The sequence below is a fragment of the Schistocerca cancellata genome, chromosome 1 (genome assembly GCF_023864275.1).
Source record: "Schistocerca cancellata isolate TAMUIC-IGC-003103 chromosome 1, iqSchCanc2.1, whole genome shotgun sequence".
NCBI lineage: Eukaryota > Metazoa > Arthropoda > Insecta > Orthoptera > Acrididae > Schistocerca > Schistocerca cancellata.
In genome coordinates this window covers 72,782,095-72,809,336 of record NC_064626.1, presented here as the reverse complement: position 1 = coordinate 72,809,336, position 27,242 = coordinate 72,782,095, and the positions used below count along the sequence as shown (strand labels likewise).

The following is a 27,242-nucleotide window of genomic DNA, read 5'->3' as shown; positions in this document are numbered from 1 at the left end:
GTAAGGAGGGCTATGCGTGAAGCGTTCAGTGAATTCGAAAGTAAAATTCTATGTACCGACTTGACAGAAAATCCTACGAAGTTCTGGTCTTACGTTAAATCAGTAAGTGGCTCGAAACAGCATATCCAGACACTCCGGGATGATGGTGGCATTGAAACAGAGGATGACACGCGTAAAGCTGAAATACTAAACACCTTTTTCGAAAGCTGTTTCACAGAGGAAGACCGCACTGCAGTTCCTTCTCTAAATCCTCGCACAAACGAAAAAATGGCTGACATCGAAATAAGTGTCCAAGGATTAGAAAAGCAACTGGAATCACTCAACAGAGGAAAGTCCACTGGACCTGACGGGATACCAATTCGATTCTACACAGAGTACGCGAAAGAACTTGCCCCCCCCTTCTAACAGCCGTGTACCATAAGTTCCTAGAGGAACGGAAGGTTCCAAATGATTGGAAAAGAGCACAGGTAGTCCCAGTCTTCAAGAAGGGTCATCAAGCAGATGTGCAAAACTATAGACCTATATCTCTGACGTCGATCTGTTGTAGAATTTCAGAACATGTTTTTTGCTCGAGTATCATGTCATTTTTGGTAACCCAGAATCTACTCTGTAGGAATCAACATGGATTCCGGAAACAGCGATCGTGTGAGACCCAACTCGCTTTATTTGTTCATGAAACCCAGAAAATATTAGATACTGGTTCCCAGGTAGATGCCATTTTCCTTTACTTCCGGAAGGCTTACGATACAGTTCCGCACTGTCGCCTGATAAACAAAGTAAGAGCCTATGGAATATCAGACCAGCTGTGTGGCTGGATTGAAGAGTTTTTAGCAAACAGAACACAGCATGTTGTTATCAATGGAGATACGTCTACAGACGTTAAAGTAACCTCTGGCATGCCACAGGGAAGTGTTATCGGACCATTGCTTTTCACAATATATATATATATAAAGGACCTAGTAGATAGTGTCGGAAGTTCCATGCGGCTTTTCGCAGATGATGCTGTAGTATACAGAGAAGTTGCAGCATTACAAAATTGTAGCGAAATGCAGGAAGATCTGCAGCGGATAGGCACTTGGTGCAGGGAGTGGCAACTGACCCTTAACATAGACAAATGTAATGTATTACGAATACATAGAAAGAAGGATCCTTTATTGTATGATTATATGATAGCGGAACAAACACTGGTAGCAGTTACTTCTGTAAAATATCTGGGAGTATGCGTGCGAAACAATTTGAAGTGGAATGATCATATAAAATTAATTTTTGGTAAGGCGGGTACCAGGTTGAGATTCATTGGGAGAGTCCTTAGAAAATGTAGTCCATCAACAAAGGAGGTGGCTTACAAAACACTCGTTCGAACTATACTTGAGTATTACTCATCAGTGTGGGATCCGTACCGGATCGGGTTGATGGAGGAGATAGAGAAGATCCAAAGCACAGCGGCGCGTTTCGTCACAGGGTTATTTGGTAACCGTGATAGCATTACGGAGATGTTTAGCAAACTCAAGTGGCAGACTCTGCAAGAGAGGCGCTCTGCATTGCGGTGTAGCTTGCTCGCCAGGTCTCGAGAGGGTGCATTTCTGGATGAGGTATCGAATATATTGCTTCTCCCTACTTATACCTCCTGAGCAGATCACGAATGTAAAATTAGAGAGATTTAAGCGCACACGCAGGCTTTCAGACAGTCGTTCTTCCTGCGAACCATACGCGACTGGAACAGAAAGGGGAGGTAATGACAGTGGCACGTAAAGTGCCCTCCACCACACACCGTTGGGTGGCTTGTGGAGTATAAATGTAGATGTAGATGTAGATATGACTGTAATCCTTTTCACCTTTTTCATTTGCTGCATTGTTATATTTTCTCCTTTAGTCAATTTCAATATCTCCTGTGGTATCCAGATGTCCACTAGCCACTGCCTTGTTCTGCCATTCTCTTCCCCAGTTGCAATCAATCGCTGCCTTATGCTCCCTCCGAAAATCTCTAAAGGTTTGGTTGTTTCAATTTAATTAGGTTTCGTCTCTTAAATTTTGAACATTTCTGCAATTTTTTTCAGTTTTAATCTGCAGTTCATAGCCAGCAAGTTACAGTCAGCGTCCGCATCTTCCTCTGGAAATGTCAAAATGTAGTTTTGAAGTTTCTGTCTCATCATTATATAATTTGTCTGAATCCTTAAACTGTCTACATGTATCTTCGATGTGTATAATCTTCTTTCATTATTTTTAAACCATCTATTACAGATGATTAAATTATGCTCAGTGTAAAATTTGACCAGGTGTCTTCCTCTTTCATTCCGTTCTGCCAAGCTGCATTCTCCTACTATTCTTCCATTTCTGCCCAATTCTGGAGATTTTGAGGCAATTAGATTAGCAAATGAAACAAAACACTAAAACAGTATATAAGTTTTGTTATTTGGTCAGTAAAATAAACTAGTCATGGCCAAAGCAGAGCGGACATATAATTCAGACTGGCAATAGCACAGAAAGTGTTTTGGAAAAGAAGAATTCTGTTGACATTGATTACAGATTTATGTGCCACTAGGTCTGTTTCGAATGTAGCTGAAGTGAAATGTGGACAATAAGCAGTTCAAATGCAATGAAAGTAGAAGCTTTAGAAATGTTGAGAATGAGTAGACTGGGTAACTAGAGAGATGAAGTACTACTACTAAATTGAATTGCAGAGAAAGATAATTTATGGCACAACATGACTAAAGGGGTAAATATTGCAGAGGGTGACCAAGGCTTGACTACAGTTGGCAGGTTCAAATGGATGCACGTTGCAATAATTATGCAAAGATGAAGAGGCTTGCACATGATAAATTGAAGAGCTGCAATCAAAACCATCTCCAAACTAAAGAGAACAATAACATAACAAAATATAATTAGAACAATAACAAAACAAAATGTAACTATTTCCTTATTCTTAGCAAGACATGCATGTCTGTTTTAAAGAAGAAGAGCTGAACAAAGTAAAATCTTCTATACCTGGCCTTAACAGTTTAACCTTCTCTAGACCTTTTATCTGGCAAACCAGAATAGCTTGCAGTTCTTCAGGAAGAGTGCAGGATAGTCCATTGGGATACACAACATGGCTTGAAAGACCTTCTGGTTCAAGCCAGATCTGATGGTTCTTGCCTCCAAACCTAAGAAAACACAGCAATAAGATAAAAAATGTCAACTACTAATAGATAATAATAATAATAATAATAATAATAATAATAATAAAGGTTAAAACATTGGAAAAAATAATAGCATGGTGCTGATATTTGTTGCCCATTCTCAAGGAAAGTCTTACAACAAATGATTTTCATACTGGATGTATCCCGTATCAAATGTTTCTCCAACAAAGATGTAGTGGACATATTATAATAATATTAAAAGAATTAAATTAACTTTTAACTGCACTTAAAAAACTTCCACTATACTAAGTTTAAACTCTACAGCATATATTATATGTGTTCTGTGAAATTTTGCTATTGATCTTATGGCTGAGGCAAATTGCTATGGTGACCAATAACTTGGAACTTGCTGCAGTTAGTATCAAGCAAGCATAGATATTACATATTTTCAGTAAAATCAGTTTAGAATGTAAGATCAAATATTTATCTATGGCTTGTTTTTGATGAAAATCATAGATGTGAACAACTTTTTATACAGTCAGTCATGGCAGCTAATGAACGTTTGTACCAAGCCGAATAGGTTAAGCTGTGTGTTGACTGTGCCTTGAACCTAGATCGCTGCAGTACTATGAATTGTGCTAAGCATGCACAATTCACATACTAACTCAGAGTTGCAACTATTGACTTGTTTCCCATCTCATGATAGCTTATGACCTAGAACAATGTCCTTTCCATGCTAAAAATATTCTCTGTCATTTTTAGAGCTAACAGAAATTACTCAATTACTCGCAATAATATTCAATTTTTTTTTCTTTTTGGTAACTTCATACCGTTTCAAACTCTAGAGAGATGTTTTCCATTACTGAGGCAATAAGCAGTTCCAACAAGAAGAACATAGAAACTTTAGAAATGTTCAAAACTGGTTGACCAAATTGGTTAGCTAGACAGAAGAGATACTGGTACCAAATCAAACCAAATTCATTTTTACAAAGTTTTTGGAACTTAAGGGGGGATGTAATGGATTGGGGCCCAAAAAATCAATTTTTCAAAAATATTATTTTCTTGATCAAAACAGTTTAATCTACGTTGTGTGTGAATTTTATCATGATAACAGCTTTAGAAATGCCTTTAAATTGTTAAACTGATTAACTCTGCATTGGTGGGCACTCCCACCTTTTCTGACATTTGGGAAACTGCTTGCTTCAGTGGAATTTTTGTCAGTGTGAAGGCTATTTTCTTTCGATATCTTTGGCTGACATCTACCGTATTTACTTGAATCTAAGCCGCACTTTTCTTCCGGTTTTTGCAATCCAAAAAACCGCCTGCGGCTTAGAATCGAGTGCAAAGTAAGTGGAAGTTCAGAAAAATGTTGGTAGGTGCTGCTACAACTAACTTCTGCCATCGAATAAATGTAGCGCTACACAGGCATGCTTTGCAGGCACAAAGATAAATACTGGCGCCAAAACCTCTGCGTCAGTAAATAAATTAAAAGAAAAGGTAGAAGAATGTAAACATTATGCCGTGTATTCTTTCGTGTCTGCTGATGTCTCATTTAAATCCTGTCTGCCTAATAAACTACGAAACTACAGTGAGACAACAGAAAATGCGTAAGAATATACATATCATGTCATGTTTATATTCATATTATTCTTATAGTGATATAGTCAGAAATGAAGCACGGCAACTGACTAGATTTTTAAATCTAAGATGAATCTAATTTCTGTGCAAAATGTAATGTACTAAAGGGGCGTCTGCAAAGATTTTCAAACGGAGAAAAATTTTCGCTAACTTTCGTTCAGAACATCTTCTATCATACGCAGTCTATTTATTGGTTCTTGTTGATCATTATCAAAGAAAGCTGCAGTGTAAGTAATAACAAATAGCAGTCTCTTGCCATTGTTTCGCTTATGAGACAATTCCTCTCTTTTTTTTTTTTTATTGTAAGCTGCAGAGCGCGCACAAAAGCAAGCCATGCTGCGAGCGATGACAGGTCGTAAACACTCATTAACAGAATGCAAAAAACAATGCATGACACAGTACAATAATGCATTTTCAGCTTACAACGACGTAAAAGAACAAATATAATGACACTTATCAGATCAAAGCAAAATAAGCAATCGATTCAAACCAGACGAAGCACGTGAAAAAGGAAGGGTACCCGTATAAATACGGACGGAGCACCTGACACATAACAATGGCTACTTGGTAAAGCTTAGCTGTTAAGCTTACAACTCGCACCGAACTACTGTAGCTGTATCTTCATCCATTTGACCCCAATTGTGTCTCATGTTACAATGAACAAACTTTGTTTCGATTTGGAGGTGCAGCCTAAAATTTTCTCTCCCCTTGAATTTTGAGTCTCAAATTTCAGGTGCAGCTTAGATTCGGGAAATTTTTTTTCCTTGATTTCAAGTCTCATTTTTCAGGTGCAGCTTAGATTTTCATGTTCATGTGTTAACTGTAAAAATATGGAATTCAGGATTGTTGTTGAAGAAAGAAGAGTGAGAATAGCTTGTGACTTTAAAGTAATTTGTAATTCATGTGGCTATGAATTTTCATTTTCCTCCTCCAAAAAAAAAACGGACACTGGTATCTACGAAAGGAATTTTAGATTAGTATATGATCTGAGATGCCTTGGACAGGGCAGGGAAGGAGGTAATTTATTGTGTGGTTTTCTGAACAGGCCTCCACCTTGTGCAAGGTTTGAAAATATAAATAAAGAAATGTCCGTTGCTGTATGCGATACTGCCAAAGTTTCTTTGAAGAAAGCAGTGGAGGCATTGGTGAAAATAAACAAAAAAGAAATAGATCCTGGAGTAGATATTCATGACAGTGAACCTCCTACAAATGTTACTGACATGTGCGTGTCTGTAGATGGGATCTGAATGAAAATGGGTCACACATCTCTGCATGGAGTTGCATCTGTTATTGGTTTTAATTCAGGTAAAGGTTTAGATGTAGCAATTATGTCTAAATACTGCCACCAGTGTGCAACACAGAAAATGTCCAACAATGAAGACAGTGACAAATTGTGACAAGAAAAGAGTGCAGTAGCATGCTCTAAAAATTATAGTGGCTCAACTGGGGGCATGGAGGCTACTGCAGTTGTGAGGTTGTTCTCCAGATCTGAGGAACAGTATGGTATTAGATTTACTAAATACCTTGGTGATGGGGACTCCTCTTCGTTCAAAGCTGTAACAGATAAAAATCCGTAAAATACAACAATAGAAAAGTTGGAATGTGTTGGCCACATCCAAATGAGGCTTGGTGGTAGGCTTTGTCGCTTGCTGAAAGAGAAGGAAGGTGAAGTACTTGAGGGTGGAAAACCACTAGGAGGAAAAGGCAGGCTTACCCTGAAAGAGATTGATTCTCTTCATTTTATGGGATAGCTATCAGGAAGAAAACACATCATTTAGAGGCAAGGAGGTGTGCTGTGTGGGTAATTTTTTTCCACAAACTATCCACTGACCAAACACCAATGCACAATCAGTGTCCAAAAGACGATTGGTGAAAGTTCCACAACAGGAATGAGATGTATTCGCATAAACATTCATTACCAGAACCTGTTATGAATGCAATTAAGCCACATTCAGGTTTCTTGCAAACCCTGATTTATTGAGGAAGTGTCTTCACGGAAAGACATAAAATGCAAATTAAATCCTCAATAATTTAATTTGGATTAGATGCCCAAAAAGGACATTCTGTGAACTTGAAGTACTCAAAATAGGCACCTATGATGCAGTTTTATGTTACAATAACAGAAATAATGGCAGAATTGAAGTGCTGTAGAGAGTTGGTATAGATCCTGGTATGTTTACAACAAAAGCATTTTACACCATAGACAGCTAACAGATCAGTGCGTTACCTGCAAATACAGGCCAGGCAGATTCGATACGGGGAGAAGAGAAACCTGGAGGATGAGGAGTATCAGTATGGAGGATTTTAAAATTGAGGTAAGCTTATTACATGTAATAGTATGAGAGGAAAGTCTTTGAACCTCATTTTCTCTGTTTTACATTATTAGAAGCCTTTTCTCAAAAAGTATATGCGCTAATGCTATGAAATTTTCAGGAAGTGTTAACAACCTGTTGCTGTCTCCCTCAAATTAAAAAATATGTGATCTTGCAATTGCATTCTGATTTTTAAATGATTGTATGCAGAAAAAAAGTTAATTTTGGATGTGCAAAATTAAAAACTCTGTTAATGATACAATTTGTACCATAAATTAATAACTGTACTTCAGTGGTTTTATAACCTTTTTAGGGCACTACAATAAAATTTTCAGATCAACTGCATGATTAGAATCTGAGTTATGGCTTTTTATAAAAAAAGACAATTAAAAATTAAAATTTCTGGTAAATATTAATCCTGCATATTTTATTATAATTTTCCATTAAAACACAGCTCTTTTGCTTTACACATGCAAAATTTTAGATTTTTTCATTAATAAATATGGCTGTAAAGATTTTTTAAAATAAATGTTTACATTTTCCGTTATATCCCCCTGTAAGGCCGCCTTCATAACTTCTGCACAAAATAATTACAACAAAAATAAAAAATCATTCTAAAAGGTTGGTTTGGGCACCACTGTGTTGCATTCTGCATAAAACTACAGGACAGGTGTTTGAATCTTAGCATCCTGTTGACACTCAACACATCAGAAATGGTTCACTAGCTTAGACAAAGAGATGGCAGGATGGAAAACTTGTCCTTTCTGGAGGAACAATCTTGGTGTACCTCTCTAAGGTGACTTAGGGAAGAGGTGGAAAGGTTAAATACAGATGCCTGGACAGAAATTTTCGCCAACCACCTCCTGAATGTAAGCCAAACATCTGAATAATTCTGACACCTTGTTCCATGGTGCTATTGAATATTGTGTGTCTTTGCTGTCTACCAAGATGTGAACCATTTCTAATAGTTTTGGGGGTCCTAAAGTTTACAATCCACATCATTCTATGAAAGAAACAATTATGTTTCACACCAGAGACATTGGCTCACTAAATAAGTGCATTACTCCATCACTACTTGGTTCAACAATTTGATACTCTTAAAATCAAAACAACACAAGTTGTAACATGTATTACTTATCTGACATGAAACCTATAGAACCATATTATTTGAAAACCTATGCTGCAGGTAAACTTTTTGTATAATTTTAACCAGCATTTACACTGGTGGAGAAGTACAAAGTAAGAAGTACAGAATGTGTGAGACAAAGGGAAAAAGCATACGGATTTTACCTTAATACCTTTGATTCAATTGATGGGCAGTAACGTGGACCAGTGACTTCTTCTCTTACATGCCGATTGACATGAAGATTGTCAAGGATTATTTTGTTTACCTTCTCATTTGTGAAGGTCAAGTAACAGAACAGTTGATCTTCGGGCTGCAACAATAAAATAATGTTTATAAATCTTTCAGCTGTGGAATGTTCCAACTGCATATACAAAATCAACACAGATGAGACTACACAGGTGGCCTGGTGAAATGATTTGTGGCATTCCTGTTGTGTTTGCCACTGGACCCTAAAACTAACATCACATACTACTACAGCAGTCCACCTGTACGTCATCTTCAGATGGGGCACAGTTGCTGAGTCTTGTCAAACTGACATGGAGCTTGAAACAGTGTAACAAAGACAACACATTTTACAGACACTCTGTCAAACCATGAGGTTAATATCATTTTCAGAGAAACAGAAGAAATAATTTGCGACAACTATTTCAAGAGCTGACACTTTATTTATATACAAATCCCTCAGCTGAATTTAAACATCTTTACTCAGATGCAGATAGTGATTGCATGTCATTTTAAAGATTGGTGAAAGAGTATAACAATAATTACCTGCACTATTAATTATTTAATTAATTGTATTATTTAAAACAGTTTAAAAATTAAGGATTCTTCCACTACGTTAGCAAAAAAAAAGTCTAAAACATTTAGACTTTCTCATTGAATAGAATCTGAATGTTACTCTGCCATCATTTATTTTCTTTAATGATTAAATGAGATCTATTACACAATTATAGCAGCATCACTGACTGCAATGTGGTAACTGCACCACAGAGGTTGTCTTCTAATTTGCAGCTCTTCTTGAGCCTTTAACGACAAAGCACTCACAACTTACATGCTACATTTTACTCACAACTCACTACAACCATGATTTTAACTCAGAGGAAAGCAGCACTCTTATTCTTATTACATGTTTTGTGTAGAGATGCCTGCATTCTTAGTCACGATTTATAATCAAAGATGGCATAAGAGAGTGCTTCATATTAATCATATTTTAGGAGGATAATGTATTTACACTCAACTTGAAGCTGTTAAATAGTGTCGGCTCTAAATGATTAGAGAAATGGTTTGGTTAGGTAATGTTTATTAGCTCAAGAATTAATCAAATAGCTTCTGTGGAGCAGTCATTGCAAAATTTCACAAAAATTAAGCAAATTCCAGTGTTATATTGTTGATTGTCTTCATTTAAACTTACGACTTGTCACCTGAATATGTTTTTTTTTTTTATATTTCATTTTATCTGTTTCTAATATCGTGTTATAATTTCATGTATTGACTCGTTCCATGACCATGGAGACTTCTCCTTAATTTGGTCCCATGGAACAATAAATAAATTTAAAAAAAAATGAGGAGGATATTTGCCGCAAAATTGATCTTTGGCAGTGGTCCACATCTATTGTTATGTATTTTACTGAGAAAATTTTCATGGTCATTAGGAAGCCCATTCAACAAACTGTCTACATATGAACATACAACACAGAATTGTTAAACAGATTATGAAATGAAGACATGAATTTGGCTATTTCTATATACATTAAAATCATGTGCCTCCAAAAAATGCAGTGTTCCAAATTTCCCCTCACAATGAAAGATTCACTCTACATTTGAATACTTATTGAATCTCTTGGGGCATTCATATTGATGCACATTGAATCTTTTAAACTAAAGTCAGGAATTGGATCAGCAACACATACTTCACTCTAAACAACTATAAGTTCCTAACTGGGTTTGCCATTTCTCCCCAGTCTTTTTTTCCTTCCCTTTTCTATTTACAATCTGCAGTTTCTCAGTATCTCCATAAGTATCTACTTTTTTCCAGCACTTCCTGCTACCCCTATCATTCTAGTACCTTTTTGCCTTTCTGTATGATTCATGTGCTGCCTTCACTACTTTGTCTTTCCAAACCACCCACTCATCTTCTACTGTATTCCTTTCCCCTGTTTCACTCAATTGTTGCCTAATGCTTCCTCTGAAATTCTCAATAAGCTCTAGTTCTTCCAAATTATCTAGATCTCATCTCCTTAATTTTCTACTTTTCTGTATATTCTTCAGTTTTAATCTACAGCTACCAATAAATTATAGTCCAAGCCCCTGAAAATGTCTTACAGTTTAAAACATGACTGGAAAATCTCTTTCTTAGATTCTAAAATCAATCTCAATCTCAAACCTTCCAGTGTCTAGTATCTACAGGTCTCTTCCACATATACAACCCTCTTTCATGATTCTTAAACCATGTGTTAGCAATGATTAAATTATGAATGGCTTTGTAAGATAAAATAAAGAAGGTAGTAGACAATCTATTAGGTAAAACGACAAGGCCTAGTATAAATCCTTGGATATCACAGGATATACTGAATTTAACTGCATTGATGGAAAAAAATCACAAAACCAAGGAGGAGTTATGTGAGATAAATTAAAATTGTTAGTCATGTTCTTATGTTAGAAAGATGATCTCTATTTAAATTTCACACCAGTCACATACGAGTTGCGCTAGTAGTGCCACTATGAGGATGCAAATTAGGTTTGTTTTAAATATCCACTATGATGGCTGTGAGCATTAGTGACCTTTGATATTGGACTTGGTGAGTTGATGTTAGTCAAGAATGCCTTTAAGACAATGATGACTCCATTATTAACAACTCACTGACTTTGAAGATGATACTGTACTACAGCTATGAGAAGCCCAATGTTCGTTCCATGACCTTTCAGAAAGACTTGGCATAATGTAGCCACTGTAGATGATTGCTGGCACCAGTGGTCAGAGGAGGGAATGGGAAGGGCAGATGCTGGATGGCCATGTGGCACTACCGAGAGGGAAAGTTGTCTGTTCAACGTATGGCTATAGCACATCATACTGCATCTGGAGCAGCAATCTGAGCAGCAGTCAGCACCACAGTGACACACTGAGCTGGTAAAAATCAATTACTTCAAGGATAGCTTTGAGCCAGATGCCCTGTAGCGTGCATTCCACTGACGCCAAACCACTAATATTTGCAACTTCAGTAGTGTCAAGCAAGAGCTCACTGGAGGTTGGAGTGGAGGTCTGTTGTGTTTTCTGATGGAAGCCAGTTCTGCCTTAGTGCCAGTGATGGCTGTATGTTGGTTAGAAAGAGGCCAGGTGAACATCTGCAACCAACCTATCTGCGGCCCAGACACACTGGACCTACCCCTAGTCTGAGGTGTGATTTCGAGTGATGGCAGCAGCACTCTCATGGTTGTTCCATGCAACCCGACTGCAAATTTGTTTGTCAGCCTGGTGATTCACCCTGTTGTGCTGCCATTCATAAACAGCATTCCAGGGGGTGTTTTCCAACAGGATAACATTCACCTACATTCCGCTATTGTAACCCAACATGTTCTACAGAGTGTCAACACGTTGCCTGTCTATAATTGCATGTGTATGGGACATCACTGGACAACAACTTCCGCAACCATCCCTGTATTGACTGACCAACTGCAACAAGCATGGAACTCCAGTCCACAAATTGACATCTGGGACCTGTATGACACAGTAGACACACATTTGGATGTTAATCCAGTTGTTGATGTATCATCAGTTCACAATTGCAATCACTTTTCTCATGCTTACATTAACCTGTGATCCTGTTATGTTAATGACTTAAATATGTTACCTAGGCAAATGTATTCCCAAAATTTCATTGCTCTATGTTAATTATTTCTTGATGTTGGGATTTTTTCCATCAGTGTACAAAAATGCAGGAAATGAAGCAGTACAGGAAGTGCAAAATGGCTAACCAGGAATGGCTAGAGGACAAATGTAAGTCAACAGAAGTTTGTATAGCTAGTGCAAGATGGATACTACTTCCAGAAAATTAAAGAGACCTTTGGAGAAAAGAGATGCAGCCATATGAATATCAAGGGCTCAGATGGAAATCAAGAAAGCAAAGAAGGGAAAAGAACTTGAAGGCAATATTATAGGGAAGAGGAAGTAGATGAAGATGAGATAGGCGATATAACGCGAGAAGAAATTTGCAGCAGAGCACTGTAAGATGTGAGCTGAAACAAGGTCTCTGGAGTAGATGATATTCCCTCACAACTGTTGATATCTTTGGGAAAGCCAGCTATAACAAAACTATTCCACCTGGTGTGCAAGATATACGTGACATGGGAAATACTGTATTTACTGGAATCCAAGCCGCACTTTTTTTCCAGTTTATGTAATCCAAAAAACCACCTGTGGCTTAGCATCAAGTTCTGAAAAATGTTGGTAAATGCCACCGCAACTAACTCTGCTGTCGAATATATGCAGCACTACACAGGCATGCTTTGCAGGCACAAAGATAAACACTAGTGCCAAAACCTCTGCATCAGAAAAAAAAAAAAAGGTGGAAGACGAGCTTTTTTCTCTGCCCCGAGTTTCGACCGCAGCATTTTCATACATTATCCAACGAAGTAAATACAAATTCCACATTGTTCATCTTCGAATGTTGCAGCAATTTTATTGTACTACGAAAATACAACTGGCAAGACTGTTTGGGATGTTTGTCAATATGGCCAACTGTACGTTCTGAATTTTTTCCTACCTGTGAGAAGAGATGGTTGCTACTAGGAACTTTTACGAATTGTGAATCACATGCAGTATTCTCTTCACCATAAGAATAACATGAACATAAACATTTTACCATGTATTCTTTCGTGTTAGCTGCTGCTGTTGTAGTAGTTGTTGTGGTCTTCAGTCCTGAGACTGGTTTGATGCAGCTCTCCATGCTACTCTATGCTGTGCAAGCTTCTTCATCTCCCAGTACCTACTGCAACCTACATTCTTCGCAATCTGCTTAGTGTATTCATCTCTTGGTCTCCCTCTATGATTTTTACCCTCTACGCTGCCCTCCAATACTGAATTTGTGATCCCTTCATGCCTCAGGACATTTCCTACCAACCGATCCCTTCTTCTAGTCAAGTTGTGCCACAAACTTCTCCTCTCCCCAATCCTATTCAATACCTACTCATTAGTTATGTGGTCTACCCATCTAATCTTCAGCACCACATTTCGAAAGCTTCTAGTCTCTTCTTGTCCAAACTATTTATCGTCCATGTTTCACTTCCATACATGGCTACACTCCATACAAATACTTTCAGGAATGACTTTCTGACACTTAAATCTATACTCGATGTTAACAAATTTCTCTTCTTCAGAAACACTTTCCTTGCCATTGCCAGTCTACATTTTATATCCTCTCTACTTCGACCATCATCAGTTATTTTGCTCCCCAAATAGCAAAACTCCTTTACTACTGTAAGTGTCTCATTTCCTAATTTAATTCCCTCAGCATCACCCGACTTAATTCGACTACATTCCATTATCCTCGTTTTGCTTTTGTTGATGTTCATCTTATATACTCCTTTCAAGACACTGTCCATTCTGTTCAAGTGCTCTTCCAAGTCCTTTGCTGTCTCTGACAGAATTACAAAGTCATCGGCGAACCTCAAAGTTTTTATTTCTTCTCCATGGATTTTAATACCTACTCCAAATTTTTCTTTTGTTTCCTTCACTGCTTGCTCAATATACAGATTGAATAACATCGTGGAGAGGCTACAACCCTGTCTCACTCCCTTGCCAACCACTGCTTCCTTTTCATGCCCCTCGATTCTTATAACTGCCATCTGGTTTCTGTACAAATTATAAATAGCCTTTCGCTCTCTGTATTTTACCCCTGCCACCTTCAGAATTTGAAAGAGAGTATTCCAGTCAACATTGTCAAAAGCTTTCTCTAAGTCTCCAAATGCTAGAAACGTGGGTTTGCCTTTCCTTAATCTATCTTCTAAGATAAGTCGTAGGGTCAATATTGCCTCACGTGTTCCAATATTTCTGCAGAAGCCAAACTGATCTTCCCCGAGGTCGGCTTCTACTAGTTCTTCCATTCGTCTGTAAGGAATTCGCGTTAGTATTTTGCAGCCGTGACTTATTAAACTGATAGTTCGGTAATTTTCACATCTGTCAACTCCTGCTTTCTTTGGGATTGGAATTATTATATTCTTCTTGAAGTCTGAGGGTATTTTGCCTGTCTCATTCAACTTGCTCACCAGATGGTAGAGGTGTGTCAGGACTGGCTCTCCCAAGGCTGTCAGTAGTTCCAATGGAACGTTGTCTACTTCCGGGGCCTTGTTTCGACTCAGGTCTTTCAGTGCTCTGTCAAACTCTTCACGCAGTATCATATCTCCCATTTCATCTTGATCTACATCCTCTTCCATTTCCACAATATTGTCCTCAAGTACATCGCCCTTGTATAGACCCTCTATATACTCCTTCCACCTTTCTGCTTTCCCTTCTTTGCTTAGAACTGAGTTTCCATCTGAGCTCTTGATATTCATACAAGTGGTTCTCTTTTCTCCAAGGGTATCTTTAATTTTCCTGTAGGCAGTATCTATCTTACCCCTAGTGAGATAAGCCTCTACATCCTTACATTTGTCCTTCAGCCATCCCCGCTTAGCCACTTTGCACTTCCTGTCGATTTCATTTTTGAGACGTTTGTATTCCTTTTTGCCTACTTCATTTACTGCATTTTTGTATTTTCTCCTTTCATCAATTAAATTCAATATTTCTTCTGTTACCCAAGGATTTCTACTAGCCCTCGTCTTTTTACCTACTTGATCCTCTGCTGCCTTCACTACTTCATCCCTCAGAGCTACCCATTCTTGTTCTACTGTATTTCTTTCCCTCATTCCTGTCAATTGTTCCCTTATGCTCTCCCTGAAACTCTGTACAACCTCTGGTTTAGTCAGTTTATCCAGGTCCCGTCTCCTTAAATTCCCACCTTTTTGCAGTTTCTTCAGTTTTAATCTACAGTTCATAACCAATAGATTGTGGTCAGAGTCCACATCTGCCCCTGGAAATGTCTTACAATTTAAAACCTGGTTCCTAAATCTCTGTCTTACCATTATATAATCTATCTGAAACCTGTCAGTATCTCCAGGCTTCTTCCCTGTATACAGCCTTCTTTTATGATTCCGAACCAAGTGTTAGCTATGATTAAGTTGTGCTCTGTGCAAAATTCTACCAGGCAGCTTCCTCTTTCATTTCTTACCCCCAATCCATATTCACCTACTACGTTTTCTTCTCTTCCTTTTCCTACTGTCGAATTCCAGTCACCCATGACTATTAAATTTTCATTTCCCTTCACTACCTGAATAATTTCTTTTATCTCATCATACATTTCATCAATTTCTTCATCATCTGCGAAGCTAGTTGGCATATAAACTTGTAGTACTGTAGTAGGCGTGGGCTTCATGTCTATCTTGTCCACAATAATGCATTCACTATGCTGTTTGTAGTAGCTTACCCGCACTCCTATTTTTTTATTCATTATTAAACCTACTCCTGCATTACTCCTATTTGATTTTGTATTTATAACCCTGCATTCACCTGACCAAAAGTCTTGTTCCTCCTGCCAGCGAACTTCACTAATTCCCACTATATCTAAATTTAACCCACCCATTTCCCTTTTAAATTTTCTAACCTACCTGACCGATTAAGGGATATGACATTCCACACTCCGATCCGTAGGATGCCAGTTTTCTTTCTCCTGATAACGACGTCCTCTTGAGTAGTCCCCGCCCGGAGATCAAAATGGGGAACTATTTTAGCTCCGGAATATTTTACCCAAGAGGACGCCATCATCATTTAACCTTACAGTAAAGCTGCATGCCCTCGGGAAAAATTACGGCTGTAGTTTCCCCTTGCTTTCAGCCATTTGCAGTACCAGCACAGCAAGGCCGTTTTGGTTAGTGTTACAAGGCCAGACCAGTCAATCACCCAGACTGTTGCCCCTGCAACTACTGAAAAGGCTGCTGCCCCTCTTCAGGAACCACACATTTGTCTGGCCTCTCAACACATACCCTTCCGTTGTGGTTGCACCTACGGTACGGCTATCTATATCGCTGAGGCATGCAAGCCTCCCCACCAACAGCAAGGTCCATGGTTCATGGGGGGGGGGGGGTGTTTGCTGCTATCTCATTTAAATCCTGTCTACCGAAGAATAAACTACGAAACTGGAGTGAGACAACAGCAAACGCGGAAGAATATACATATCATGTCATGTTCATATTTGTATTATTCTTATGCCTAATAGTGATACAGTCAGAAATGAAGCATGGCAATTGACTACTTTTTAAAATCTAAGATGCCTCTAATTTCTGTGCAGAATGTAATGTACTAAAGAGGCATCTGCAAAGATTTTGAAATGGAGAAAAATTTTCGCTATACTCTCGTTCAGAACATCTTCTATCATACACAGTCTATTATTTGGTTCTTGTTAATCATTATCAAAGAAAGCAGCAGTGTAAGTAACAACAAATAGCATTCTCTTGCCATTGTTTCACTAATGAGACGATTCCTCTCTCTTTTTTTTTAAATTGTAAGCGGCGGTAGCGTGCACAAAAGCAAGCCATACCGTGAGCGGCGACAGGCCGTAAACACTCATTATCAGAATGTGACAAACAATGCATGACACAGTACAGTAAGGCATTTTCAGCTTAGAGTGACGTAAACACCTATAACAAGGAGAACGGCACTTATCAGATCAAAGAAAAATAAGCAATCAATTCAAACCAGATGAAGCACGTGAAAAAGGAAGGGTACCCATATAAATACAGACAGAGTGCCTGATGCATAGCAATGGCTACCTGGTAAAGCTTAACTGCTAAGCTTACGACTCGAACCAAACTACTGTAGCTGTACCATCATTCATTCGACCTAAATTGTGTCTCCTATTACAATGGACCAACTTTGTTTTGATTTGGAGGTGCAGCCTAAAACTTTTCTCTCCCCTTGAATTTCGAGTCTCAAATTTCAGGTGCGGCTTAGATTCGGGAAAATTCTTTTCCTTGATTTCGAGTCTCATTTTACAGGTGTGGCTTAGATTTGAGTAAAAATGGTACCCTCAGACTTCAAGAGGAATGTAATAATTTCAGTACCAAAGAAAAGAAGATGATGACAGGTGTGAATATTACCAATCAGTTTAATAAGTAATAGTTGTGAAACACTGACACAAATTATTTACAGAAAAATGAAAAAACTGAGTGAAGCCAAATTCATATATGATCAGTTTGAATTCTGGAGAAATGTTAGAACACATAAGGCAATACTGACCTTATTACTTATCTTAGAAGATAGATCAAATTAGTGAAAACCCACATTTATACCTTTCGTAAGCTTTAAGAAAGCTTTTGTCAAAGGTGACTGGAATACACACTTTGAAATTCGGAAGGTAGCAAGGATTAAGTGCAGAGAGCAAAAGGTTATATAAAATTTGTACAGAAACCAGATGCATGAAAGGGAAGCAGAGTTTGAGAAGAGGTGAGAAAGAGGATTTGTCTATCCCAGACATTATTCAACCTGTAAACTGAGCAAGCAGTAAAGTCTGGAGAAGGAATTAACATTCAAGAAGAAGAAATAAAAGCTTTAAGGTTTTTGCCAATGACATTGTGATTCTGTTGGAGACAGGAAATGACCCAGAAGAGCAGTTGAATGGAATGGACTGTGTCTTGAAAGGATGATGTAAGCTGAACACTAGCAAAAGCAAAATACGAGTAACAGAATATTTTCAAATTAAATCAGGCAATGCTGAGTGAAAAAGATTAAGAAGTCAGACACTAAAAGTAGTAGATGGACAGTAAAATAACTGATGATGTGCAAAGCAGAAAGGACATCAAATGTAGACTGGCAGTGGGAGGAAAAGCAATTGCCAAAAACATAAATGTCTTAAGACTGAACACATATTTAACTATTACAAAGTATTTCTGAAGACATTTGTCTTGAATGTAGCCTTGAAAGGGAATGAAAAGTGGATGATAAACAGTTCAGACAAGATGAGAATAGAAGCTTTTGAAATTTGATGTTAAGAAGAATACAGAACATTATGTGAGTAGATCATCTAACTAACAACCTAACTAAGAATTGGTGAGGAAAGAAATGCGCAGCATTACTTGACTAAACAAAGGGACCAGTTGATAGGACACATTCTGAGACATCAAGGATTCATCAATTTAGTGTAGGATAGAGGTGTGGGAGGTAAAAATTTTTCAGGGGGACCAAGAGATGAATACAGTAGGTAGATTCAAATGGCTGTGGCAGGCAACAGTTATCTGGAGATGAAGAGGCTTGTACAGTATAGAGTAGTGTGGAGAGCTGCAGCAAAGCAGCCTTAGACTGATGACCACAACAGGAACAACAGCATATGATTCATTCCTATTTACATCCTGTGGTTCCTTTAGGGTACATTTTGATTCACTGATGTATAGCTATGAGAGATGGACTGAAAAAGGAAGTAACTGGAATAAATGAGAGAATAGTGAAGACCAAATTACCACTGAAGAGGAAAACAGAGAGGATATTACAAGTGTACCACCACGTCCCTCATGATGTGCAAAATTTCAGAGATTGCATGTCCACACAGTTCACAGGTCCATTTATAAAGCTCACTTGGGTCGGCCCATTGGCGTACGCTGGTGAGCTGCCAAAAAAACAGCATTATTTAAGCAATTGCAAACGACTGCTTGGCCTATTATGTACCCTGTATTACTGTTGTCCAGTCAACACGCTCTGTGCTATGTACAACCTGTATCTTATGTGCTACTCCATAAAATACCACATTCCATAAATCATGTTTGTTCTTGCTATAGCACCCTCCACCCCCTTTTCCTGATCTAGAGTACATGAGAGGAAAAAGAGGAGTTTGAAGATTATTGCAGAAGCAGATGACTGAGCAAAACACTGTGGCAATAGGAGGCATGAAATCACATGGTGGTGTAGAGAGAGACGGATAAGAAAATGTACAGTACTTGAAATAAATGGCTGGGAAGGAGATACACAATGGACTCTTGCAAAAAGAAAGGATAGAAGGTTGGAAACTCATAATTCGATAAGAGAGAAATCATCAGGTGACATGGTATATCAGTGATTGGTCCAAAATGTCAGTATGTTAGTAGATAATGAAATGATGAGAAACAGTGGATATATCGAGCTGATACCATGATAGGCCACAGTGACTATTTTATTCTCCCTTAAATGCCTTGTCCTTCAAGAACACTGGTGATCAGTAGCATCATCTGTTGACGTTTTGAAAAAATGGGACTTCTGCCGGATGTTCGCATCGTTCTCGCACTATATTTCGACGGTGTAACTCGCTGTTTTCTTCAGGTGCTACCCGAGAAACGTCCTTGGACAGATCGGGTTCAGTATTTATGCCTGTAAGGTGTTGGGCACTCCCTAGTCGGTCCGCACTGCATCAGGTGTTCCCTACGCGATCCGCGCCCGCCAGATGTAGCTCTCATGGTCCTCTCTAGTAGCTGGTGTTCCGACTGCTGTCTGCGCCCGGCTTAGCTGCTCTCTGGGGTTGCGGTCATCATCTATAGTGACTGGTGCTCTGTATCCTAGCTGTTTCCTTGGTCTCCACTTCTGTTCTTGCTGGGCGCTTCGTAACTGGTCCACGTTGCATAGAGTGTTTCATTAGTGGTCTGCGCCCACCAAGGTCAGCTCCCATGGTCCCCTCTGATCGCTAGTGGGAACACCAGCCCGGCTCGATGCGGCCGTCCTCTGGGGCAATGGTCATCATCTGAGGTTTTTCAAAACTGATGTGTAATGTCTGGTGTTCTGTTTCACTGCTGGTTCTTCGGTTTCCACTTGTGTCTCTTGGTGGGCACTCCGTAATCGGCTCGTGCCGCATTGAGTGTTCCATCTCCGATCTGCGGCTGCCAGACGCGACTCCAATGGTTCCCTCTGATCGTTGGTGTTCCTGGCTTGGACATCCTCTAGAGTCATGGTCGTTAGGACAAATCTGTAGTGTCTGGTGCTCTGTCTTGTGGCTGCATTCTTGTTCCCCACTCCTGAAATCTCTATGTGTTTTGTGTTGCATTTTCAGAAGTTCAAGAGCCAGACGCCAGTCCATGCAGAGTTGGTATCCAGTGTCACAGTTTACGAGATTTTCCGTGATCTCGATGGACTCTTTTATGACACTATCGCAATATCTAGGGGTCTATGTGACAATTTTGGTGTCATTGTAGTTCATCGAGTGACCAAGCTCTAGAAAGATCTCCGAGAAAGCATGAAGAATTACAGCGTCATCTGTTGTTTGTCCATGGCTTTACTGAATAGCAATCACAAACCACTGGCTTAATTTCTTTAACCAGCACGATCTCCTATGCCCTGGACCATGTCTGCCATCAATCTTTCCTTGAAATATTAGTTGCAACAGCTTCTATTAATTGTTGTCGGGCATTATATTGCGCAAGTATTTCAGGCTTATTCTCTCGATGGTAATGAGGTTCACTAAATCTTTGTTTATATGCTGCAGTACTGCCATATCTGCGACTTTATTTCTCCACAGTATCACAACATTCTTTGATATGCCCACATTTCAAATTCCTCCAGTTTCTTTTCTAATTATGCAGTAAGTGCCCATGACTCCACTCCATAGAGTAGGATACTGAACAAGTAGCACTGAAGAAGTTGAGTGAGAAGTGTAATACTTACGTCAGAGCTAGCAAGAACTTCCTTAATTTTCTGGGAAGAACTTCAGCCCTGTTCAATTCCACAGAAATTTTTTTGAGATAAGTCCCAATTATTGTTGATTTGAGGCTCCATATATTTATATGGTGGAATCCTTTCTATCTTATCATTACTGAGTGCAAGAGTGGTTCAAATTTCATTTCAGTTTCTGCTGATAATTATCCATTTTGTGTTCTTGATGTTTAAACATAATTCCATGGCATTGTTCTCTTCAGTAATAGTGTTTCGTAGTTCTTGCAATTCTTCCAACCTACTTGCAAATAAGACAATGTCATCAGCACATCTGATGTTATCGATTATAACTCAAATTAACCACCACTCCTTAATACTTTCTACGAACAGCAACTCAGAAAAATCTTTTCGGAAGAGATTTTGAAAAGTAATGGCGAACTCCTTTCATAATCAACACTACTTCTGACAGCTGACCAACAACACACACGCTATCCCTTTGGTTCCAGAACAGACGTCCAATCAGTTGGATGGCACATACATACAGTTCTTCTCACCTAAGACATGTATTAATTTTTCATGTTTAACAATGTCAAAAACTTTTTCATAATCAATAAAACAAGCATAAACATCACAAAACTGTTGAATCAATGCCTAAAGACTGAGTAATGTCTTCAGCATGCTGAAACCGCTCCCTCAGTCCAAACCAAGAGTCTCCAATCCACCCCTTACATTTACTGTATATTCTGAAATGCAGTATTTTAAGGAATAGCTTGAGGGCATGATGCATTGAACTGATTATTCTGCAATCATTGCAACACTATGCAATGGACTTTTCGGGGCATGATACAAACATTAATTTGAGCCAGTCACATGGTTTCATTCTTCTTTGATAGACACTGTTCAACAAACCAATTAGTAAGGAAAGAGTCCACTGGCTGTTAGAAAAGGACATCAAAACATGAAGGCAAGAAAAGAAGCAGAAAACCCATAAATATGAATACAAGTACTGAAGTACATGACACAGCGTTGAAGGGACAACACCAAAAATTAATAACTTAACCTCATTTTTTTAGGTTATAATTAAAACTCTATGACTATGTTCATAATTACCCAAGTGGAAAGAAAAATAGGAGACACAATGACAACAATATCACTTGCTGACGATTTGATGGTGTGGGGGAACAGCAAGAAGGAAGTACAGAAGCAATTAGACATTTGGGAAGAAGCTGTGCAACAGTATAGCCTAAAATTTAATGCAAAGAAGTGTGAACTGGATACAGGCAGGGGTGCAGATGGTAGACATGAAAAGTTTCAATTACAGGTCCAAGTATAATGTAAAAAATGGAAGAAGTGACAAAGAAGTACATTAACATGCAAGATTAGCTGACAGCTTTATGAGTAGTGTGAGAAGAACAGCATGGAGCAAAGAGGTATTCCAGAAAAGTAAGAAGGAAATATACCAAACATACTATATCAGAATCGTAGGCGGAGGGGGTTACACAGAAATAAATTGTGCAACAGAATTGATGGCCTGTGATTATCTTCAAAAGGTGAAATGTTTAGTAATGCCAAAACCGCGCGCGCGCACACCCACAAACACACACACACACACACACACACACACACACACACACACACACAGAGAGAGAGAGAGAGAGAGAGAGAGAGAGCTGTGATGTTCTAGTGCTGCACCTCAACTTCTCTCCACAATTCTATTCTGTGTGCTTCTCATGTATCACATCCCTCTCTTGCGGTTAAGAATAGCGAATCTAAAATATTCTCAGATCACTTCTTTTGTCAATACAGCTACTATGTAACAGCTCCTCTTGATTCAAGTATTACTTATGCACTTTTCAAGTAAAAGAAATCTTTTTCTTATAATAAACATTCTTTACTTACACCAAATACAAATTAATGTGATAATTACCTTTATCCACACTGATTCATTCATAAAAGAAAATGGCATTGGTGGATTGTCACCAGGTTGCTTCACACAGACAGAGAAATCAATGGTTCTTCCATCAAGACGAGGTGGTGTTCCTAAGTACATCAGAAGAGAACCTGAAGTATCTGCTGACTCAAGAATGAAATGAAACAGCCTTTAAAAACAAAACTACAATTCACTTTTAATACAATGTAAACTTTCAGTAATCCTGTCTAACGAGAAATTTAATTTTGGTACACACTAAAGTATTTATTGTCTGCTATATCATGATTCTTTAAGCTTTTATCTTATGTATAATTTGTTTTAATGTAAGATTACAGAGCTTTCAATAATTTACAGCAATGTCATATGCCACAGAAATTCCACATTTAATGTTTTAATACAACTGGCTACAACAACAGAAGTTTAGCTTCTTTAAAGATACTATAACATCTTGTTCTTGCTTTGCATTGTTGACCAATGCTCACATGCTAACAGTAATGGTGAAGAAAACCATCACAACCGCTAGACAAGAATTATGACTCAAAATTTCTAGTTGGTGTGCTAGAGTGCAGTTAGCTCTAAATTTAGAAAAATGTAAGTTAATGCAAAGGAGTAGGAAAAACAATACCATAATGTTCAAATACAGCATTAGTAGTGTGCTACTTGACACAGTAAGGGCAATTAAATATTTAGGCATTTAGAGAACTGACCTTTGAAGCTGACTGCAAAATGGTCATAGTGCCACCAACGTAAGGACCATGAAGATAAAGAGAAGTTAAGCCTCATATGGAGGCATACAAACTGTCATTTTTCCCTCACTCCATTTGCGAGTGGAACAGAAAGGGAAATGACTATAGTAACACAACGCACCCTCCGCCAAGCACCCTAGGGTGGCTTGCCGAGTATGTACGTAGGTGTAGATGTAACTGATAAATGTAAATATACACACACAAATCCATTTACACTTTCTGAGAAAAATGTTAAGCACTCACATGGGGAGCAGGAAACCACATGAAACTTTACAGGTTGAGAAGGTCATGTTATTTTATTTCAGTGGTTACAAAACCAAGTCAAATTTTGCAAAGAACTTGGCAGTATGAGCCCACTTATCAGTATCACATTGCAGCCATCTCTGGACTGGACATTTGCTCTGACTTGGTTTGGCAGCAATGTAAGCTGGTGCACAACTGTTCTAACTGGTCATTGATATTCTGGATACTGACAATGGGACAGAGTTGCTGACCGAGCTGGTTCCACGCATGTTCTGTAGGGGACAAATACGGTGATCTTGCTGGTCATGTGGGTATCTCAACAACACACAGACAGTCGACTCAGACGTGCCACGTGTGGAAAAGCATTGTCCTGTGGAAAAGGGCACCATGATACTGTCACATGAAAGGTAATACATGAGGAAGCGGGATGTCCATGATGTATCACTGTGCCATCAGAGTTCTTTCAATCACTACCAGCTCTGAGCAGAAGTCAACCCAATTGCGCCCACACCAATTTAGCAGGAGTAACATCACTGTCTCTCTCCAAAACACTGGAAGAATGAGACCTCTACCCAGGTCACTGCCATGCTCGCTTATGATGGTCATCTGGTGTAGTGCAGAACTGCAATTCACCACCGACCACAATGCATCTGCAGTTCATGCTTCCTGGTCACGGCACCGGCCCCAATGCAGTCACTTGTGTTGCGGCATTAATGGAAGCCTACACACGGGATGGTAATTCCCTACTTTCACTGCTGCTACTATCTGGTCAGAGGTGTGGAATGACACAAAAAGTTACAAGGAGTCCATTACTTGTTCCAGACAGTAGGTGCAGAAGTAAATGAGAGAACTGCAACTCTAATCATTTACATATCCACTGACAGCGTGTACGAGTATGGAATTACAGTGATATCTGGCATGTTTTGTGAGTGCTTCACTTTTTACTTCATCATCATCAGGATTCCCTTCCAGTGAGTCGAGTAGGAACTTTATGAACGATATGCCTCCCTTTGTTTCTGTCCTGGTATAGCTTTTCCCTCTCCATTACATCCCGTGTTACTCCTCTCCTCTTGAGATCTTTCTTAACCTGGTCTGTCCATCTCTTTGTAAGCCACCCAACTGGTCTTCTTCCTGATACCTCCATCTCCAAATACTAGTGTGGAGTTCGAGTCAGGCACATTCACTTCACACGACCGAACCACTTCAATCTCAAAGCACTCATCCTCTTCTCTGTAGTAAATGTCACTTGCAGGTCTCTCCTTACATAATCATTCTTGACCCTGCCTCTTCTAGTTTTATGTAGAGCTGACCTAAGGAACTTCATTTCACATGCTTATATTTGATTTTCTTCTCTCTTATTTATGGCACAGGCCTCTAGACTATACATTATGATTGGCAGGAGAAAAGTTTTATACATGGTCTGTTTGGCTCTTTGAAGGACTTCCTTGTCCTTGATTAGATTTTGTACTTGGTGGAAGAAGCTAGATCCTTTTGTTATTCTGTTTAAGGCTTCTAGTTTGGAACTTCATCATGTGATATGATGCTACCCAGATAATTGAAGTTTTTCACACATTCAACCTTCTCCCCCTCCAGTATGATGTGACATGGTGTGGGTGTCCTGCTCATCTTCATTGCCACTGTCTTGTTCCTACTCACAGTTAACTTGAATTTTTTTTTAATTTTGTGTTCCAGTAATCTAGTCTCCTCTGAACCTCCATTTCCATCCCTCCCCAAATGGCAATCTCATCAACAAAAACAAATGCGTTGAAATCTTCGTTTTCTTCTTCCTTGATTTCTTTCATGATTGTGTCCATAAGTGTAATGAAGAGTAAACTGCCTTACTGAACACCTCTCTTTGATCTTCCACCTCCTACTTGTACACTGCTCTCACAAACATCGTACAGCATCTGGACCTTTTTAATTACTGAATCAGGAACATTATGTTTTCTCGAGCATTCCCATATTTCATCCCTTAGCGGACTGTAATATGCTTTCTACAAATCCACGAATACTACTATCAAGTCTTTTCCTTTTTCCCAAAACTTCTCCATTAACTGATGGAGGGATAAAATGAGATCTACTGTTCCCCTATTTTTTTTTTGAACTCATGCTATTGTTCCTCTAATTGGTGTTCTAGAATTTTCCGCAATCTTTTTTCTATGACCTTTTCCATTAACTTAAGTCAGTGTGATAACAGTGATTCCTCGGTAGTTGGTGCATTTCTTTCTACTACCTTTCTTGAACAATGGGTACACCGCCTTAACGTAGCACTATCCGCGTGGGCAAGTAGGTTTGTGTGCTCTGGATCCAGAGGGCTATGCCGGCAGTAGCGTAGCTACCAACAAGGTCACCCATGCCAGATAGGCCGAAGGGAAGGAGCTAAATGAAGTGTGTCCCACAATGACCTATCATTAGCCTGTCTCGTATCCTAAACCTCTCCTTTTTCCTTACCATTATCAATCCTTTCCAGGGATCGGCAAAGTCCTCAACTGCAGCTATGGCAGAGAAGAACATCTTTGGTATGGTGCAGCTGGCGCAGGAGGCACCCTTTCCCTCCTAAGGGCAAATGAGGAGTGGAACCATTGCCTTGTGGTGAAGATGGATCTTCAAAGGTTGAGGGAGTAAACCCTGAAAGAAAATCCTCAGATGTGTTAGGCTTAGCAGGCCAGCAGATGAGAAAAAGTTGTTATTGCTTTCAATCAAAGAACGAGCCTCACTTTTTATTTATCAGACAGTATATTATTTGGTACAGTTATGTACACCCTACCTTGTGAAACATATCAGAACTAGAGACAGTCTCAAGTAAAAACGCACTCCACCAAAAGTTTGGTTTGAACAGCAGAGACTTAACAGGAATTTGCTAGGAATATTGCTATTGCAAGTGATATGTTCTTATATTCCTTCAATCTAAGAAATTTACTGTTGGCTGCAAGAACTTACTGATATATAAGAATTTAAATGTGAAATAGAAACATCAGAGGCTTGAGTGTGGATTATTCTCTTGACTCTTGGGAATACCAGAGCTAGTGTCTGGTGCCCAGCAGAAGGGAGCCTCATCCAGCCTGGCAATGATAGGTCTGTCTTTCTGTAACTCATCCAAGTGGTTTGTGATGGAGCTTTAATATGAGGGCTACAAGGATTGTAACTTCAGATAGTAACTGGCACTAGTGCCTCCATCTTGATGTCAGAGCCTCTGATGAATCATTTCGCATCAGGTGGTGATTGTTTGGGGTGCACGTTCTGATTGAATATTTAAAATGTGAAGGAGGGAAGAGGAGGAGTTTAGTGTTTAATGTCCCATCGACAAAGAGGTCATTAGAGACAGAGCACAAGCTTGCATTAGGGAAGAATGGGAAAGAAACCATCCCTGCATTCTCCTGAAGCAATTTAGGAAAATCATGGAAAACCAGATCAGGATGGCCATATGCTGGTTT

At 39.0% G+C, this 27,242-nt stretch overlaps 1 protein-coding gene across 1 annotated transcript in view; it reads right to left on the bottom strand.

Moving 5' to 3' along the window:
* LOC126165227 (protein MTO1 homolog, mitochondrial) overlaps positions 1-27,242 on the bottom strand; it is a 98,973-nt gene that overhangs the window by 24,745 nt on the left and 46,986 nt on the right. The window contains exons 6-8 of the mRNA XM_049920302.1: positions 22,817-22,929; positions 8,360-8,505; positions 2,986-3,143 (exon numbers count right to left, since the gene is read on the bottom strand). Coding sequence (XP_049776259.1) covers positions 2,986-3,143; positions 8,360-8,505; positions 22,817-22,929 — 417 coding nt within the window. The remainder of the gene's footprint in view (positions 1-2,985; positions 3,144-8,359; positions 8,506-22,816; positions 22,930-27,242) is intronic.